This window comes from Malurus melanocephalus, unplaced genomic scaffold (genome assembly GCF_030028575.1).
Source record: "Malurus melanocephalus ecotype Western Australia unplaced genomic scaffold, MMel_1.1 scaffold_32, whole genome shotgun sequence".
In the NCBI taxonomy this organism is placed as follows: Eukaryota; Metazoa; Chordata; class Aves; order Passeriformes; family Maluridae; genus Malurus; species Malurus melanocephalus.
The window spans coordinates 1,068,086-1,086,087 of record NW_026623264.1 but is presented as its reverse complement, the minus strand read 5'-3'; the positions used below and the strand labels follow the sequence as shown (position 1 = coordinate 1,086,087).

The 18,002-nt window shown below is 38.3% G+C and overlaps 1 protein-coding gene across 5 annotated transcripts in view; it reads right to left on the bottom strand.

The window, feature by feature from the left end:
* Positions 1-18,002, bottom strand: part of SULF1 (sulfatase 1) — a 120,982-nt gene that overhangs the window by 60,725 nt on the left and 42,255 nt on the right. For 4 of the 5 annotated variants that reach the window (XM_057363912.1, XM_057363914.1, XM_057363915.1 and 1 more), the window contains 2 exons: positions 2,561-2,620; positions 2,011-2,245 (listed from right to left, as the gene is read on the bottom strand). In XM_057363912.1, the coding sequence (XP_057219895.1) occupies positions 2,011-2,182 (172 nt within the window). In that variant the 5' untranslated portion in view covers positions 2,183-2,245; positions 2,561-2,620. The remainder of the gene's footprint in view (positions 1-2,010; positions 2,246-2,560; positions 2,621-18,002) is intronic. The other variant, XM_057363913.1, reaches the window with a different exon arrangement.

The following is an 18,002-nucleotide window of genomic DNA, read 5'->3' as shown; positions in this document are numbered from 1 at the left end:
AAGCATTCATTTAGAATAGCTTTCAGAAATGTTCGTGCTGGGAATACAACAGCAAATAATCCATATTGAGCGACTTTCAGTCTTGTGATTTTTGGATAGCAATGCCTAAGTTTCATTCTGTTTGTGGCAGAAAGTGTTACTTCCCATTGACCTTAGAGAAATTTAAGATTTTTCTCAGGAATTGATGAAGACCAAGAGGAAAATTCACACATGGAAAACAGTTTGGCTTTATTTTTCAAATAAGCAGAATGATTTATTGGCAGAAGTGCGAATAATGCAGTACAGTAAATCTTGGGGCTGAATCCTGTTTCCTGTGAAATGATCTATGGAAAGGGGAAACCTGTGTGTTCACTCAAGGCAGTGGGAATGCACACACACCCAGGCTATTGCTCAGCTGCCTGCTAATAGGAGCCAGAGTGCCCTGTGAAATTCAGAGCAGCTTTCAAAGAGAACAGCTCCACAGTATGAACAAAGTGGCTCGCCACATCCTTCCTCCTCTTTTACCACTCGCAAACCTTCTCGCAAGACTGAAGACAGTAAGTTGGTAACACTGTTCAGAGACGTGTGTCTGCTGACCTACCTTCCCCAGTGCCCCGGAGAGAGTAGGCTCTTTCAGACCACTAAAAGGAAGACTTGACTTGACCCTTTTAAGGAAATTTTTCAGAACGACTCTATCAAGAAGAAATGCACTCCTATTGTAATAGCTGTATTTTAGACCAAAAATAGAGCTGGGAACAGCTATTCATTATGCAGCATGGCTAAACAGAGCAGAGGTTTGAAAGAGTGAAAAATAAAAAAGGTAAGAATTGCTCAGATCCAAGCCCTGTGTTTGGYGTTCTGCTGCATAAAAGCAGCAGCCCTGAGTCACAAAATACAGTTTATTAATTATCTTCTAAGAACCCTGAAGGACTGTGAAATTATTATTACATTATGACCAATACAAAAATGCTAGCAACCAAAGAATTGCTTTTAAATACAGACCATTTTTCATCTACAATCTTCTGTCTGAAAGTATGTGATTTTAGAACAAATGAAGTTTTCTGGAATTGAACATTTTTATTTTTCAATGTCATATGACATTTTGTCTAGAAGTTCACTATATTTCTATCAAAAATATGTCTCTCATTAAAAAAAAAAGAAAAAAGCTAAGAATGCAAGATTTCATTTCAACTTAATTTACCATTTTTTCACCTTTTTGATCTCACAACCCAAAATATTTGCTTGGGGGTAACCTAAAATGATACTCTTTCTCTCCTTGATTTTTCATTTTGGGCAGTGAACCAAAAAAATCAGTTATATGCATAACTACCATTAATATCTTTCTAACTTACTTAATGGAAAACATTCAAACGCCCCTGGAACATCATCCAAGTGTTTWAACTTTTTCCACCCTAAGAAAAATACGTGAAAATCACTTCTGACTGGTATGTTCAGATATTTAGTATACTTGTGAAAGCAAAACTACTATGTTTTTATACATATAGCATGGTTTTTAAAGCAGATGGGTTTTAAGCACTTCAGTAATTCATKCAAATATTAAGGTTAGATCCCGTAACTAGACCAGTTTGTCTGTGTGCATAAACATGTCAGATGACATACAGGCCTGTGACAAATATGTGGAGGTAGAGACACCTACACAGCACTGAGGGRAAGGTTGGCCTCATAATTATGGCTCAAAATTTTAACTGCTACAAAAAGTCATAGAATGAGAAAAGGCTTTTGATGTAAGTTTTTTACCTGTATGTCCTTGCATGCATTATTAAATCCTTCTGTTGKGCTCATTAAAGCCTCCCATGGTGGATTTTGATAAGCATATGTTTCCTGAAGTCTATAATTAAATGTGATAAATTCTATTAAATAACATTTGTGAACTCAGCTTCCAAACTTGTCCCACATTTTGATACCGTTCCAGGACCAGCACCTTCCCTGAATTTCAAGTTCTTTCTGCTTGGCATGAACTACTGAAAGACACACGACAAAATGTAGTAGCAAACAACCATTATTTCTCACCTAGCTCCACATCTTGATCATCTGTGAGTACAAGGATGATATTTGGTCTGATATTTTTTCGCTCCTGCTGCACACGTCCTCTGAACCTTGGGGACTTGATGGTGGAACARTGACTTGTTAGCAATTCAGTACTGAGCACCGCCAAGACTAGTGCAAAGCAAGAAGGCTTCATAGTAGTTCCAGTATTTCGATGAAAAGACCGATCCAGAAGTTCCTGAACTCTAATTTTCAAGACCTGTAGGGAGGAAAAGAGATTCTGTTCAAGCAATAAATAAACTTCCAGTGTCATTGAAAATATGACACTTAGGGAAGTCAAGCCTGACACATACCATTTAACATGATTATAAGCCATATTGTTGAATGAGAGCTTTATTCTGTCATTTTCTAAGAATAAACTCRGTCATTCTGTAACTATGCTCTCTCAAATAATTTTTGCTTGAAGTCATGCCTGCATTTGGTATAGACATGACTTCTGGTATACTCCTCACAGTGCTCCTTCTCCTACACCCCACGCTTCTTTTTATGCAGCTCGGTTCCTTACATTCAGTACCTGGGCGCAGTAAAAAATTGCTGGGATGCACACGTGTTCAGAACATCTGTAGGAGGAGCCCTGTGAGAAGGAGAAAACAGAAGCCTTGTCAGTCAGAGACCTCAGTACTGTGGCTRTGCTTCAAGGTCTCCAGAACTGTTAGTTACAGCTTCTTTCTTTGTCCTGAAAGAAAATAATAGAAAAAAATTGCATTCCCCTTGGCTCCCCYACTTAATTAAATACCATACYTATGCAAGGGYTGGATGGCACCTTGGCTGCTAGAGRTAAAGGACATATATCTCACATCATCAGACACAGGTGCTTTTCCAATATTTATAGTCATATTTACAGYGAGATTCTGAGCACAARCATTAATTCCAGCRTGTGGCACTTGGCAAGCAATAAAGCTGTTTTAGGTTAACTCACCTGCATGAGRGACTAAACCCTTAAAAAGCAGAGGGGAGAGAGTGGCTGTCATTTACAATCTGCATGGGATCACTATGTGAAAAGTCATCTTCCCACTGACAAGAAAGCTCCTATTAAATGACAGTCCATATGATCTTACCCAGCATTGTGAAAGAGCACAAGCGTCCCTCGATCAATCAGCGACAGACCTGAGCACCTCATCCATAATGCACAGCACCTCTGCCACAGCCTCGTCCTTGATACTCCGCTTCCAGACTTGTCTCAGTACGTTATCAAACCCTCTCCCCGTGCCTGTCACTCAAACAGCCTTGCTTTTGTAAGATCTGCTGCAAGCACAGAGGCTTGGCTTTGCTGCAGCAGATTTAAACCTGTGACTGAAAATGACTGATTGGTCTGGAGAGGAAGGGGTAGCCACTTACACTCGAACATTTTTGGCATTACTGACTGGAGCTCTGCAAAACCCGTCTGTAACGCAAGGGAAGGGAGGGAATATCTGGGGGCAAAAAGGAAGGGGGTGGGAAAGAAATCACAGAGCCTGTTCCCTCCAGGGTATTGACCTGCCACATACGTTTCTCCTGTTTTTATTCTGGGACTAGGGATAAAAGCAYGGTGATATTGGTCAATTAAAAAACCTCACAAAACCACCCAAGCCCAAGAGCAATCACGAAGTCTGCCCAAGGGGAACACTGCATGGGAACTGGGATGTGCCTTATATAATTAGACTGGAGCATAAATCACGAGATCTGAGCACCCACACCTGAGACATCAGACATGCAACATGAGCTACGAACAGATTAATAAACAGACATAATGAGAGCAACACAGAAGAAAAAAGGGACCCCCAATTACTCACCTAAAAAAGCATAAATAGGGAGATGCTCTAAATTTTGGGGGAAGAAGCCACGGCAGAGGGAGGGGATGGGACTTGGTGCTGGACTGCTAGAAAAAGGATCATGTTCTTGTTTCCACATACACCTTTTATTTTAAGCTTCGCAAGCTAAACAGTTTCATGCTCCTCACTCTGGCAGGCTGTAATTACACCAGAAGAGTGTGAACATCTTTAAAAGGAAAATCCAAGCGTCTGTGGCAGAGAAATCTTGTCTTTCATTGTCTCTGCACCAACCAACACTCCAGTCTTCTGCTAACGTTACAGCACTGCAAAGTCAATACTGGGGTTTCACCATTGAGCAGCAAATGCTATTTCACTATTACGCAACATTCAGATAAGTAACTGGAAGTCTGTAATTAGTCTGGATAGACTTTTAAAATAGTTCCATTTCTATGTATATGTTCTTAAGTCACATAACAGCTGACAAGAGCCCTGAAGACCAGGGTTACCAAAGAAGTCAGCTTTCTTCTGACAGACGCCAGATACTCACTCTTGGTGCAAAAGCAGAAATACAATGKCTCTAAATGTGTGATCTTTAAATAGCAAAACTTTGACTCACATCACAAAGCACGAAAGGCTATGTGAAGTGAGACGCAATGTTTAGTTTCTTACCTCAGTTATATGGCAAACTTTTTCAGACAATGTTGACCCAGAAAGTGCAGTCATCCTGACTGTAGTGAGAAAACATTGGCACCAACATGTTTGAATAATCCCCCAGCGTATGAAACTGCAAGTTCCTGACAATTACACCTCAGTGCTAATAAAATTTACACTAATCCAAATGGACATTAACAACTATTCTTCATTTCAACCTGTCTGGTCTATATTAGCTTTAAAAAAAATCCCTTTTCTCTAGCATGTTTGAGACACCTTTAGGCAAGTCTTTTCTAGAAACAAGAGTATGAAAGTTTCCCTTCCAGCTCTAATATTTTTTCTCCTTGGTGGATAAAGGAAAATATCAGGACAGATCTACACATATAAAATTAATTATCCAAGTTTCATTGAATGGTTCTGTTACAAGAGCACAGTAATGCCATGTTTTGTTGCTCATGTTTCAATTTTGCATATGGCAAATCTTTTTAAAAGGTGATCTTTGACAACTTGTCCTTTTACAGTTCATTTCCCAGTCCTAGAAGGAAATGAAGTAAARAAAACTGTGAAAATACAGGTCTGATAGGGAAGACAAGGCTGTTATGTTTGTGTTGGATGCTGGTTTATAGCATATCAGTGCTCCTGCAGATACTGCAATTTGTCTTGAGAAACAAAAATAGGAGAAATTCTAAAAAAGACCTTTTCAAAATTACATGGGGAAACAAATTGAAATTTTTCTTGGGCAGTGTTCAGCAGTCAAGATRGTACTACAAAATGCTTTTCTTTTAGCCAAATAAACATGTGCTGATCTAACTTCTATATGGGAATTTTAGAGTATATTTTTCTTATAGAAGATAGCTATGATAACCAAATTGTAGTCAGTAAATAAGTGAAACCAGAGGAATCCAAAGAAACTAATTTTTTTTCCACAAGAGCAGAAATTCATAATTTGAAATCACATTTCAAGGGATAAAATCTGAAAACTTGGATCTTKAGTTGTTTCTATGCAGCTAGTATTAAAACATGCATTTCAGGGACTTATTGGCATGGAGAATTAATTACTCATGAAACTTGAATTACATTGGCAGAGCACTGCAAAGAAAGGTTACAGTGCCACTTTGTGTGATGTGGCATAAAAAAGTCTAGGAGGACTTTATTTCTAGGTCTCTTAAGAGAGAATCTTTCAGTGACTTAGAAGAAAAGCAAAAGGCAGAACAGTATCTTTTGAAACTCTSTGGATTTGTTACTCGTTTTTATCCAGAACTGTTCAAGATTTTACAGAGCATTGACTGAAACTGCTTAGTTTGGAACACAATAAAACACAGTCAATATTCAGAAAGAAGCCTTTGCCACTTTGTTCTCATATCCACATTTTCACTTGGTTCACCTAAAAAGCCATTTTGTGTTCGGTCAATAAAAATCTGCCCAGCCCATGCACTTTATTTGTGAAACAGGGCRCTGAGTTTCCACATGAACACTCCATTATAAGTTTTAAAGATATATTAACTTATTCATATTTAATATTCTACAAATGTGGCTTCCACATATCCTTGCACAGGGAATCTGGCTTACACTAATAGATTTCCTCTTTGTAAATCTGACATCAAATGTGAGGATAGTGAGTGAGGTTACTAGACATATGTCCATTCCCAGTACCATGTGCTATGCAGTGCCCCACATCAGTAATTCATGACCAAGAGGTAACAAAGGGCAAACAACTTTGCCTTCCCTGCACCACAGCATTAGTGTTTTCTTCTGAACATGAACATTGAGGCATTATATTATCCAAAGTCATAGGTTAAGGCCCACTGTTCTAGAGGCCTTTCCTTAGAAGCAAAAATAGATTTGACAATATAGTGGTAATAATAACAATATTGGTAATAATGAGGACTCTAATTATGGAGCCTAAAACATCACAGAATCATTAGGGCTGGAAGGGAACTCCGGAGATATTCTAGTCCAAACCTCCTGCCATGGCAGCACAGCCCTCAGGTGTATCAGTCATTACCCCCAGTTCTGTATCATCAGCAAACATGAGAATGAGAATTCTGCTTTCTGTTCCCCAGATACTGGCAATAAATGTGCCCAGTGAATTGAGAATGAAAGATATTTCAGGGTTCCTAAATCAATACACTTCTAAYGCAGCACCTGTTTGTATTGTGTTTCTCTTTACTATCCAGTATACTGCAGATTTGGTCTCTGTAGTTACAGTTCCYTGCCCCCAAAAATTGACATAGTTATATATGATTAAGATATAGTCCASAAACAAATGTTTTGTAACCCAGGACATCTTTTAGTTTCTCTGACAAGTGCTAGGAACTTGCACAAAAATACATCAAATGCATGGAAAAGAAGCAGAAGGCCTTGTCACTGCAAGTGTTAAGTTGCTTCATTTCCTTTATGCAGAAGATAATCTTGATATATGTCTTCTTACATGCTTCTCTGATACATAAATGGAYAAAATCTCTCAAAGAAACAAATCTTCAGAAATTAATAGCCACCAAAAATGAGCTTTCCTTCCTCACCTCAAGCAGAGAACATCTTCCTATGCATCTCACCTCTGACCTGCTCACTTGACAGTTTTGGCTTTAATGAAATACGATCCAAGTGCCTATTTCCTTAAAACCAGACTCTCCATAGGAAAAAGAGACAGGCAAAGGACAACTACAACTCTCTTAGTTCAAAGYTGGGATTATGCTATTGTCAGTATTTTGTAATTTCCAATATGACCTTGAAGATTGGTCACATTGGTGGGTACCTGATCAGCATCATTTCAAMAACCCAACACTTTGCCTATAATCACTGTCAGTGGCATCATGTAAACTGAACATGGTTTCATCTGCCCATGACCYTACAATGCCAGATCCACGGTTTACACCTATCATTATAAGTTCTATTATTTAAATTGACATGTGTCCCCCTAGCAATGGTGCTGTACTTGAGAATATTTTGCATACATGGTAACTCCAGAGTGAAAGGAGGTGAAAGGGGTTTTCTCAGCCACACAAATACAGCTTCTGTGAATCTTTGATGTCTGTGTTAAAGGGTGGATGGACCTCTTGAAGTCTCACATGGTCGATGTCGTGAATCATAACAAGAGTGTGGTTTGAGACCCAACAAAATTAGCAACTTCGTAAGATTAGTAATTGCATGAAGATGGTGCAGACGGATTGAAACTACATAATAAAAGGTCAGGGAGGCGAGATGTTCATCTGCACCACAGCAACCTAGTAGTTCAGAGGTCTTAAATCTCTCCCTTAAATCATATTGCCTTGATGACTAGAGGGTTATAACACCCGACAACAACAATAACAACACTTTCACTAATACACTGAAGCACTTCAGTGGAAAAAGCTGTTGACAGATGACTGGTTTAAGTTTAGTAATGTTAAAGCTCTTCTCACRTCTTACTCTTCTATCTTGTATTTAAAGGCAAACACTGCAATCTCAGACTACCAGGCACGACCGCGTAAATCTGCAGGTCAGTTTCCTGTGGGAATATTGAGCCTGCAGCCATGGGAAACACATTTACACTACAGCAGAAGTCAGGAAAAAGCAAGATTTACCATTTCTTCTTAAAGGTTAATCCCCTAATCTAGGTTGTAAAGTACAGGATTTACAGTGAACACAAAGAATGTTGTTCCTATCTGGGTCTAATCTAATCATTATCTATTGGATTCCCAACACACTTAACTAATCAATCAGATATCTTCTCCCCTTTCAAATGTAATCTGTGTATTCTAATGATGTATCCTCAGTGCCTCAGGCTAGATTAATTTAAAGTAACTATAATTTAAAGTAATTGCAGGTAGRGAGAATCATAACCTCATATTACGTTTTTACATTGTAATTTCGCAAACAGTTACCAACAGGAAAGGAAAAAGCTTGCAGTGACTTGAAAGTATAATGCAGGCTTGCTAACCCACTTTTATAACTTTGTACAGGTTACGAGATATTCTTAGTAGGTAGAAGTTTCCAACACTTCATCTGTTAGGGTGAAACAACAAATTCCTATAACATTTTAAAAATACACAACTGCAGGAAAAATGGTCTGTCTTTGAGAAAGGAAAAATATGTATTTAATTTTAATGATGCTAATATAGATGAACAAAACATTAAAGAAAATGAAAATTAATATTTTTATATTAACTTCAAATCTGTGAAAGTTCTAGGAGAAAATTCCCACATATTTTTCAGTAAGAAGAATGCCTGCTGCTAAGTTACAAACTTATAATAATATACAGTTACCTAAGTTTATTTCTCACCATATGATTTACTTTGTTTTAAAATTTCATATTTCAACACAGCCAAGAAGCGCACTTGTCATACAAAAGAGCCTGGTATAATTGAGCCAGATGACGTGCCCCACAAGTAAAATCAGCCATTCATGAAAGCTGGTCACCAGAGGCCATTTCAAACAATGCACATTTCAAAGTAATCTAAAGTAATCCCTTTTTTTCTACTGATTTGGTTTCCAGGCAGTCTTAAGCACATGTGTGCAGCAAACAGGAGGCTTATTAAAACCTGATGTTATATTGGAGGTTATAATGCCATTGCCTTGTGATTGAATTCCATGTCTGTTAGCCTTCAAAGAGAGGGGAAAAAAATAAATTAAATTTATATGCTTATTAAACATGAGTGTCATGATACGTGCAGTTTATTAGCTCTTGCTAAATAATTAAGACTRAGAGAGATAATTAGATGTGCACTRGGCTCCAAGCAGACTTCTGATATCAGATTTTTTTTATCTTTAAAGGAAGTGGCTTTCCAGCTAGAAGGTAATATAATAACTAAAAGACTCCAAGTATTTTTCAAATATAAAGACTAAACTCTGTGTATGAGGGAATCTCAGGTAATTTTAAAATTCCATTTTAAACCTACATCTCTTTGCTATACTCCTGCTCACTTCAGCAGTGTGGGGCATTATGAAAATTTACTACACAATAACACTGATGATTCAGTAAGTGGTCTTGCACTGGCAGATCATATCGCAGAGGTGAACAACAGCAACACAGTTTGCACCTTTCTTTAAATTACTATTTAAGTTCACTGGCTTTAGAAACCATGCAAGATCAYAGCTTTGCACATCTCTTCTGGAGAGAAAACTCTTAATTAAAAAAGATTCTTTTCTAGATAYGTTTACTTCCTCTCAAATGTCTGTTATCACAGGGAGGGGTTAGGGTAGGTGGTTTTGAGTGGAACCTGAGCCTAATGCATGGCTGCTCTGGYCACTCTCCTTGCTGACAGCCCAGGGTGAGCAACGGGAGCTCAGGGGAGCCAGAGGAGTTTATGCAAGGACTGAAGGGGAGGAATTGCCAGTCTGAATCTACACAAATGTATTTATGTAAACAGAGAGCATCATCTGTATTTCTAGAAGAGGAACTCAAATGCACTTTTAGCTGTATTGTCAAAGGAGGGACTACTCAGAAACAACCTAAGACTTTAGATAGGTGCCATTCCCTGGATAACYAGGAGAGTCAGGAAGTGCTTTTGGAAAACTTACTCTATTATACTACAGTGCAGAAAGTAAATTTATTTGTAGCATCAGCAYTTTGTGTACTTAGATGCAGTGAGCATTCTCTTGTGCAACTAGGCCCACTACTAGACTGCATGCAGTGTCTGTTGACTTTTTCTTTCACTTTCAGGTTTGACTCCAAGCCTAATAATTTTTTTTATATAATCCCATTATATTACAATGAATTTTACTTTCAATAATTTCAAACTGAATTTAATAGGACTACTAAGATATGCACCAATRCATCAGGTCCTGAGTTCTGTTTTTTTAAGCAAGATCTCCCTTACTACACTACTTTTTGTCAAGCAGTTTTTCCAGTCCTGGCACAGTATAAATTATGCCTTCACTGATATACATGTAAAAGCTCCTTGACAGGCCAAGAAATGTGTTTTCACAYAAATTCTTCCCTGACAAACCAGTTCTATACAGAAATGAGCCTACTATTAATAGTAAAGACAGTCAGWCCAAAGAAAACAATCTGTTACAAAAAATAGATGCTTCATATCTTTTTCCATAAAGATTAGTCAGCAAGGAAGATGCAATGACTTGAGGCACTGCTGGAAACACCACCACCCTGCCATCAACCTTACTTTTAGTCTCCTTTGTAATCAGGAAGCCCTTGGTGTTCCCTAAGCTCCATTATCTGCTGGGGCACAAGGCAGAACCCCAGCTACCTAGAACACTGGAGACTTGTGTCTGCTGTCACAGTAATTGTCCCAGTCCCCTTGCCTCCCCTCATCTCACTGTCCCCAGTCCCCACTCAAGAACACACCTATGTGAGCTCAGGGGGGTTTGYAGAGTGACCTGTGACTGAGCCACCACGGGGAAACTCAGAAAGTCATCTCCCCATCACCCTGTCCGGTCAGGTGAAAACAGTTTTGTACAGGAATGGCAGCAAATATGAGCAAGGAGTACAACTGGCAGCTTTTACTGCCAAATCATGTTTTTAAGATTCACTTAGTCTCTGMTAAATATGTTTTGCTGTGCAAATGAAACCAATCTCTTGGATTCAACAGGACTGCTCAGTTTCTTAAAACAACTTCCTGCAGGCTCTTCAATATATTCCTGGTGCAATAATGTTTTAAGATCTTTGGTATCTTTATTTCAGAAAACATCTAAGCATCAATGGTACATGAAGAAAGGCCAAAATCTACAAAGCATCTGAACACTGGCTTTCATCTGAAAACTCCTATGAAAAAAAAGCCTAAAATTAGAGTCACATTTGCCTGTTCAAGGACAGAATACACCATATACAGCTTATTTGAGGAATAACAATTCTTCCAGGCTGAATTCTGAAAATCAGTTCTCAAAGGGCTGTTTGAAAATAATCTTCAGCCTGAGATCTAAAAGATTCAAGAATGACTTATTCTGTGAATAACTTCATGTCAGAGAACGTTTTGAAAGGATAGCACATAGAAATGCACCTTCATTTTCCAAGCGAAAATGCCTACGGAAACACTTTCTTCATCTTTCAAGTACACATACAGGTATTTCAATTTCACAGTACTGGCTTCTGTAGATGAGAGAGCAGTTTTAAAGCATGGAAGATAAAGCTGAATACATTGAGGAAAACTTTTTTTAAATTTCCAATGCACTTCTTATTAAGTAAAATTTCTATTTAGCAATGAAGAGATGTGATTTTATGCCATCTTTAACTTTTATAAGTACAGATACCTTTATATATCTGTATATATATCTTTATATATCTGTAGATATATCTTTATACACAGATAATTGTAAGCTTGCTCATGTGCCAAGATTCTACTCAGGTGCTTGACACAGCACATACTGAATTATTTTTTCTAGGAGTGATGGAGCAGGCAGTCAGCCTAATGTCCCACACTGGACTGTGTATTATGCCCAAAGAAATGAAGACAGAAATGGAAATTGGCAATCATTAGGTAGAAGCTTCTGAATAATACAGCATGGATCAGGAACAGCAAGGACTAGGATGTACAGGAAATTGCTCCCAGAAAACTGAGAGCATATAGAAAGGCAAAGGACWGGACTGTAATGTTTTTCTTCATTTTGTGTAGGAAGGAATTTGGAAGGCATGGCATTTTACGGTGATTATTGTGGGGAAACCATCAATGCTTGCTTTACTGGATGGTTGGGTTTTTTTTTTTTCCCCCCTAAATGTAGATGAGATGCTCTTATATGAAAGGTGTCTCATAAACTGTGTCAATGAYCCAATTCAGGAATGCTTAGACCAAGACACAGAGCATCCACTTCTCTGTCCTTAGCAGGCTCAGCTGTGAGGTCAGACCAGGCTGCTCAGGACTTTACCAAGCCAGGTTTGAAAACCCCAGGGGTGGACACTGCCCAAAAACTCTGGGGCCCTGTTCCACTGTTTGACTGTTTTGAGGGTGAAATTTTTTAGGGTTTTTCTTTATACCTAGTTTGCACATCTTACATTTCAAGTTATGTCCATTGCCTCTTGCCTTGTTTTCCTGCCATGCATGACAGTCAAGAATGAGGCTCTGTCTCATCCATGACATCTCTCTAGGCACTGTGAAGCTTCTGTTGSACACCTTAAAACTTCCCTCTGCTCCAGGCTGAACAATCCTTCTCCCATAACTTCTTCACACAGGACAAGGACTCCAATCCCCAAGCATCTTGATGGCCATCTGCTGAACACACTCCAGTTTATTGACATCTTTCCCATGCTGGCAGACTAGCGCTGGACATACTATTTTAGATTATCCTAGAAATTAGAATATAGTAGCATCATCAAGCAACATCCGTGTCTGTCATTTTCAGAGACCCTTTCTATTGACTTCCTGTTCCAATTATTTCATCATTGTACACTACTTCTAAGAAATCCCTAATTTTTGTTCCCCTATTWAAAATTCTTAAATGCTAAAACCTAMATTTTGTTTCTCAGTTAAAGGAACTAGTTAAAATTTCAGGTTTTATCCTTGCCCTTTGAAATGGGGGAAAGTCTTCCAATTATTTCAGTGGCCATTTCTGCAACAGAAATGAAAGCTGATTTAATTTTTTTTTTGGTTTTTTTTTCTCTCTTGTTAATAAAAAAGTTAAAGCAGTTGGGACTTGGGAAAAAAGTACAACTTTATGTATGTAAAAAGAGATTTGAAATACCCAGGCCCCATGTAAACCCAAAGAGCACAGTTGGAATGAAACAAATGATCTCACTGGTTTCTGATGAGCTGGGTGGTGTAAATGTTTCACACTAACCACACTGCACACTCATAATATAGGAGCTAATTCATCTGCCATGAATACATTTCTGTGTATGTTGTCCTTTAAAATAAACAAGCAAAAATGAGTAATTTATTGAGTTAAAYGAATAGTTTTCCAGAGGGACCCCTTGTGTCCCATATGGCTGATTTTAAAGTCTAAATGAAAGCAGCTTAAATGCTACATCCACTGTCTCACTATGTGAAACAGTTACTGCTTTAAAATATGGAATTTCAATTTCTAACACTGTCAACAAATTCCAATTGTTCCTTAAAATATCATTTGGACTGCTTATTCATTTCTTAGAAGACTGCAAAATGCTAAACACAGGCCTGCAGATGGTGAATAATAATTTTCCAAAATCTCTATTGCATTGCACTTGCAAAATGTGTTTATTTCTAGATTTAATTTAAGAAACTCTGATGGAAAATTTATAACTACAATAAAGCAGTCTAATAGGAAAAGTGTCCTAGAAAAGAAGGCAAATCAAAACCAGCTCTGCATGCATTAAATTTTACAAATCCTTTTTGCATTTAGATATCTTAAAATTTATCAAAAAATGTATTATTCTTGAAATATCATTATGATCTGTTAACCACATAATGATTAATGTGTTTTCCAGAGTTTTTCTACATTAAAAATGAAATTATTGCATTATTGCATATGTTCTTGTAGAATCTTCCCAAAAGTCCAGGTTACTCATGGAGGCAAGMTCTGATCATAAACTCTTACTACTACATAAACTGAGACTGAGGATCACAGGTTCCTTAGATTAACACAGACTCCAAACAACTTCCCTCCAAAATTAAAGGTGCTTTCCATGGCTTATTGAAGAGCAAACAACATCTCTCGGAAGAAGTTTTAGAAAAAGTCTTCAAGGAGGCCATGGCATAATCCCCACTGTTTTTTGCACAAACATTTTCCTTCATGGCAGAAGAATTCAGCACTGAACATTAACACAGAAAAAATTTCAGACTGAAAATACYCTGTAATTCATGTTTAGTGTCCTGATGCATATCTGAAGACTGATCTGTAATTTGCACATAAAGAAAAGCATTAACACTGTTTGGGAAAAACACTTACTGTGGTGGTGGTGGTGGTATGMAGAGATGCACTGCTCCTAGACCTCCTAGAAACTTACCTTCTCCCTAGCCCAGTAAAATATGGTCAGATTACAGACATGTTTAAATTTGGTCAAAAATATACCAAAAATTTCAGGGCATGAAAAAGGAGAAAGAATCTGAAATGAGAAACGCATTGTGCTAGTATAATGTGGCACCAGCTTATGTTTCCATTATCTCCCACATTTAAAAAGCTCTGTTGACCTCTGTCAGGGGCATTTATGTTAACATTGCAATGATTTCTTAAACTCTTGCACATTTCCTCGCATGACTTTCTTTACCAAAACTAAGCCTTTATTACAATATTGAGTTACATATTCTGYTTTTCACAGAGTAGAGCTGGGAAAGAGATACGACAAAATGCCTGAACGTTGGCATCTGTTTCCTACACCTGCTAATGTAATTTTTATGTATCTGTAAATGAAATCCTCCTGTGTTTCCAGTAACACCTATAAGCATGTTTTCCCCAGCAGGATCTGGCAGCCTGTCCCATCCTAGYCCAGAGCCAGCAGCAGGGCATGGGGAGGGCAAAGGGGCAAACCMAGTTCCACGAGGTTGAGGACAGGCACAGGCCAGGCTGGGAATGCCTGGCAGTGCTGGGGGGAGCCTGGGGYCCTGAAGTAGAATCCTGTACTGTGGGCAGATATGGGGAGCCCTGGAGGGCTGAAATGGGGTCCTGGGCCATTGGCAGGGAGGGCCATAGGCATAGGAGAGTGGGCAGGGGCAGCATAGACAGTGGCGCCCCACGGCTGCGCCACACACAGGCAGCAACAGGATGAGTGGTAAGTGACGGAAAAAGGATTTATCCAGCTGAATGTGAATGAAAACAACTGTCTACAAATGCAGGAATGTTGCACTAAAAGTTGTAGTGGGCAAGTACATTTTACCAGGAAATTGTGACAGATAAAACCTTAGCTAGTGTGTGTGCAAGGGTGTAAACAACAACAACCTGTGATACAGTAGAAYGTCACAAATCACCTTTACCAGCATGATCAAGAAGAGCCTATTTATTATAAATTATCCTATCTTCTATGGCTTAACATTCAGTTCAGCACCTATGGAAAGTATATATCCATCATTAACAGTCGAATGTTAGAGGTTTTAGCTCACAGGTGAGGACACAGTGGGATGGCAATTTTAGAGAGCAAATAACCGTAACAAAATAGCAAAGAGCTATTGCTAATACATTTTCTTTTTAGCGTGAAATTGCTTAAAACCAAGGCAGCTGATTGACTAGTGTGAATCAGATGGATCTCCTAGACTGCATGATGAAYGTCACAAGTTAGCATCTCATACCTGCCTAAGGCTTGGAAAACTGCTCTCCATGCCATCTGTTATGGAAATATCCTGTTGAATAGGATTTTGGACAAATTTTAAATCTGTCATCTTTGTTTGTAAATGATACATGGAATATAACACTTCCAGTATTTTTTCATGTTTTCTTACATAACATTTTTCATATAAGTTCCTTGATTCACCATGCAAAGAATTTGTTAATTGATTGTGACTGGTATCAATGAAATAGCACTGAAACAAAAATGAAGAAGGATCAGCTTGACTACTCTGACTCCRGACTAAGCCTTCTGCTTATTCACAAATGGAAGACTCAGATGGAAAACCTTAACTTTTCAGTCTGAAAATAAATTTCAATACAATTTCATGCTATGGAAAGAAAAAATACCCAAAARCACAGGAAGTTTTGTTTCCATTGCAATATGAAATGAAAAAAATCTGAATCCTTGAAAGYTAAACTGTCATCCTCTGGCCATCTCTACTCTTAATGAAAGACATAGTGCGGATCATGCACCCCTATAATATTAARTTACAGGAGTTATAGGTACAAGGCCTGCCTTAAAACCCAATGTTATTATGACTGAGGATGTTACACAAGATAGACTTTCCAAAACCAACATCATTAATTAATTTATTATGGATGATGGCATGTCAAGCTAGACTGGACCATGAACTTGGATCCGGTAAGACTCCATGAAGATGTATTCCKGAACTCCCATTCATCAACCTTGCATTTGAGATAATACTGTCTTAYACTTAATTCAACTCTTTATCTGTTGAACGATCACACATATTCATATTCAGAAATTAAGAGAAATGATAAGCTGGCAATGCCATATTTGAGGCCATGTCATAGTAAAGCCATAATTTCACTTWTTGTTCTATACTGTAGTAATATRAGACTGGTTTMTTCTGGKATGGAGTTAGTTTTCTTCCYAGTAGCTGATACAGTGTTGTKTTKKGRKWWKWRTMMSARMAMWATWWWRAGMACACWSYRMRWKTYYWSWKKTSWKGKSMKKKKCWKYTYMKCWTSYYRWRMWGAAWRRRAWGRSWRGRSKGGWRSRRKRMRWKGRGWKGGGASRGRRCMCRGMCKGSWSASCYSAMCYSAWCWRAKSRAWRKKMYACWYCAYAWSRYRTSKYRYYSWGYWYAKWAWMTRRRKKGRRRGSWGRSYKGRMKSKRMKSYKYKGSWWSKGRMYKGRYTKMKRTYRKYMAKYRRRKRGYRRKYAMWTWSWYYRTCMMTYRYTTKKTKTRYKKMWWKTYWWTYWRTWWGWRTKWRKTWMKWWYAWYWWYCKYCYYCMTYSRYTSRYTMAYTMWMTYTMWWWCMAMMSRYWKKYTYYCTYKYWYTKWYYSTWYYYWYTYYCYCMYYCWKWYKGRTGGGWGSGAGYRAKCRRSYMSMTSSRKRKKRRTWAGTGTCTGGGATCAAATCATGGCWCTGTATTTCTTCAGTAATGTAAGGTGTGCATTACCTTAGGAGCTAAGTAAGGAAACTTGAAAAGATTTACTGATTTACCTATCCACCTACAAAAATTTCAGACAATTTTATTTTACAGTCTTCACCTGTGTTATAGTTCATTGCCATATATAAATAAGCAGCCATCAGATCTTCTACATTCAAAGACTTTTTCAAAGTCTCTTCTGTACATGTAACACACCAGAACTTCAGTAAAAAGAAACTTTTGTGGTCAAGTGATCAATGTTTTTTCTACTCCTACAGCCAGCTGTTACTGATGTTGTCATCTGTGCTRACAGTGAAGTGTCTCACTCTCAATTTGGGAATTATTCTGTCTCGAACTAACCAGTGGTTATGATGCTTCTTATTTTTCCTTCTTTTTTTTCTAACCTGCCTTCTAGGGAATTACATTGACAGCTGTAGATGGGATACATGCATTAGCAAACATGCAGCCTTTTCTATTTACAAATGTTTCCTGAATTCTGCAACTTTCCTCTGATGCTAGGTGGTTATGTATTCAGTCAAAAATTCCTGCCTTTTCCATTCCCCCAGAAAAATCACATAATGTAAGCACATCAAAGCCATTGGTGATAAGGAATTAGCAAGGGATCACCCTGTGGAGGGTCTCTCAGTCTATGAATACCACTAATAAGGTAATAAGTATGAGAGTTTCCTCAATATGTAATTGCTTACTCTTCATCTCAGCAGGTTTTTCTTTACCTAATCATCAGCAAAATAACCCATGTAAATCACAGAATAGTCTAGTTGTTTGATCAGTCCCTTTCTTTGTGTCAGCCCTTTGATATTTAACCTCCCATTTCAGCCAGCTTTACAAGGATGTTTTCCAGAGAAACAGTATGTCTCGTTGGATGCTGTATTAATCATTGGGAGAGAAGGTGCATGTTGCTAGGCTGGCAGTAAGTGTATGCATATGAAAGCRGGGCCAGTCGTGGGTCACAACGAGTTTCTTCTGCAACAG